Consider the following 1880-nt stretch of genomic DNA (forward strand, 5'->3'; position numbering starts at 1 on the left):
GTGGTGGATAATTATAAGAGATTAAAGTCACAATATTTTGATACTAGTTTCTTGATACTAAATATCCATTAATTTTATCAAGTTGATGTTTTGGTTACATTTGTCATTGTTTCTAATTTAACGGGTTAATTTGCCTTAGCTAGACTGCCCATGCCAGACATGATGTTAATTTCAGATGGTATCCCTTGGGAAACAAATCACACATGATTATGTTTCTTGTTGCCTATTTCTTGTCAACTATCAAAGATCAAAATTCATCAGTCGGCGGTATCAACACATATGACTCGTAATTAGTAGAAACTGAAAAGAGAAGATTGGTGATATTCATTCAGTTGATAAATTAGAGGTGCTAAATGAAGATATCTGAAATCGAGTCCCTAGCTAGCTAACATACAATCATGGACTTGTTGGAAGACTCTCAGCCCTATCGACCCTGCTACATGTATAAGAATCATCAGAATAACCATAACTTCCTCCTCCTCCTGCATTTGGTCTTTGGTATTGGTATCTTGGACTAGTGCATGTCGAATTATGATGAGACTGGTTTTGACCCATTAAGCTCCTTACGCTCCCGGACTCGGATCTTCCCCCCGGAGACATAAGGGGCGGGGTGGGAGTGCCTAGACCACTACCTCTACTGTGGTTGTGGGGGTGTGAGTTTCTTGATAGGCTTCTAGACAATTGGTAATGACCAATTTGGTGTTGCTGGTACTGGTATCCTCCCACCTGGTGGTGACGGTGAGCAAAGTTTTGGTTTTGGTATTGTTGTAGATTAAGATTACTACAAATGCTTGGAGAGCTATGCACCTTATGCATAACAGGAGGAAGTGAAAATCGACTGGCCTGTAATATTTGGTTAGCTTCTTGTACCACCATATAATGATGTTCAGGCGATTCTGACTTGGGCGATGAACAAGCAGAGGAAAAGCTAGCGAGGGGGCTGTAGCTGGCTATGGGGCTACTACAATTCCCAATGCTGCTGATGCTTGCCAAGTGAGAGCTGCCTATGATTGTGGGTGTAGCTTGTTTCGATGAACGAACTATGCCATTGATGGCATCAATGTAGCGTTGCTCTAACTCCAAGGGATTATTACTATTATTGTTGCTTTCTATCATGATTGGCTTTGATGGAAACAAGAAAGTTCTTAGTCTTGGAGTCATGCCCTGATTTTCTTGTCTATTGTATTCATCGAACATGTGCTTTACATCTTCATCGCTTCGAACAGAGACTAAGGCATCCAAATCTTCTGGGACTAACTGGTACTTCAACACCATGTCCCCTTCAACTATTGCATTTACTTTCTTCATCAACTCTGCAATTTCATCAATCATCATCGTCATCATAAATTATTGTACATTTCATTTTCTTTATATATAGAGAGAAACAAATTAAGCATGCATGCATGAATTACATACCTGAAAATGTTGCATCATGGGACAAGGCAATGACACGAGTCTCGCCGCCGATGTACTTTAAAATGCCATCGGAAGGTCTCGGTAGGATTTTCCCTCCATAGCTGCACAACAACTTGATCCTATCCCTATTCTTCTTCGGTGATTCCAAACCAATTGATGCATTGTCTCGCCCACCCCCGTCACCAACTTCACATGCCATTTTTCATCTCATTAACGTCAAACAGCATTAACTATTAATCTACATATATACAAATTCCTTCCTCTCTTCTTCTTCTTGGGCTCCAAAATTACCTCCCATTTGTAAATTCCTGCAATTCCAATTACCAATGAACTCAAAAAAAAACATAAACTATGATTTTGATTGTAATTCAAATTACATTAAACTTAGGTTATCGTTTCTCTATTTAGCCAAACAAAAAGAAGGTATGTTCTTGGATGAGGCTTATATACTTGTATCAATGGAT

The 1880-nt window shown here is 39.4% G+C and overlaps 1 protein-coding gene across 1 annotated transcript; it reads right to left on the reverse strand.

Moving 5' to 3' along the window:
* Positions 1-396: 396 nt before the first annotated feature.
* LOC126795666 (uncharacterized) lies at positions 397-1615 on the reverse strand. Its single transcript, XM_050522459.1, has 2 exons — positions 1417-1615; positions 397-1313 (listed from the first exon to the last, which is right to left on the reverse strand). The coding sequence occupies exons 1-2, from the start codon at positions 1613-1615 to the stop codon at positions 397-399; spliced, it is 1116 nt and encodes a 371-aa protein (XP_050378416.1).
* Positions 1616-1880: the final 265 nt, after the last annotated feature.

The sequence above is a fragment of the Argentina anserina genome, chromosome 5, assembly GCF_933775445.1.
Source record: "Argentina anserina chromosome 5, drPotAnse1.1, whole genome shotgun sequence".
In the NCBI taxonomy this organism is placed as follows: Eukaryota; Viridiplantae; Streptophyta; class Magnoliopsida; order Rosales; family Rosaceae; genus Argentina; species Argentina anserina.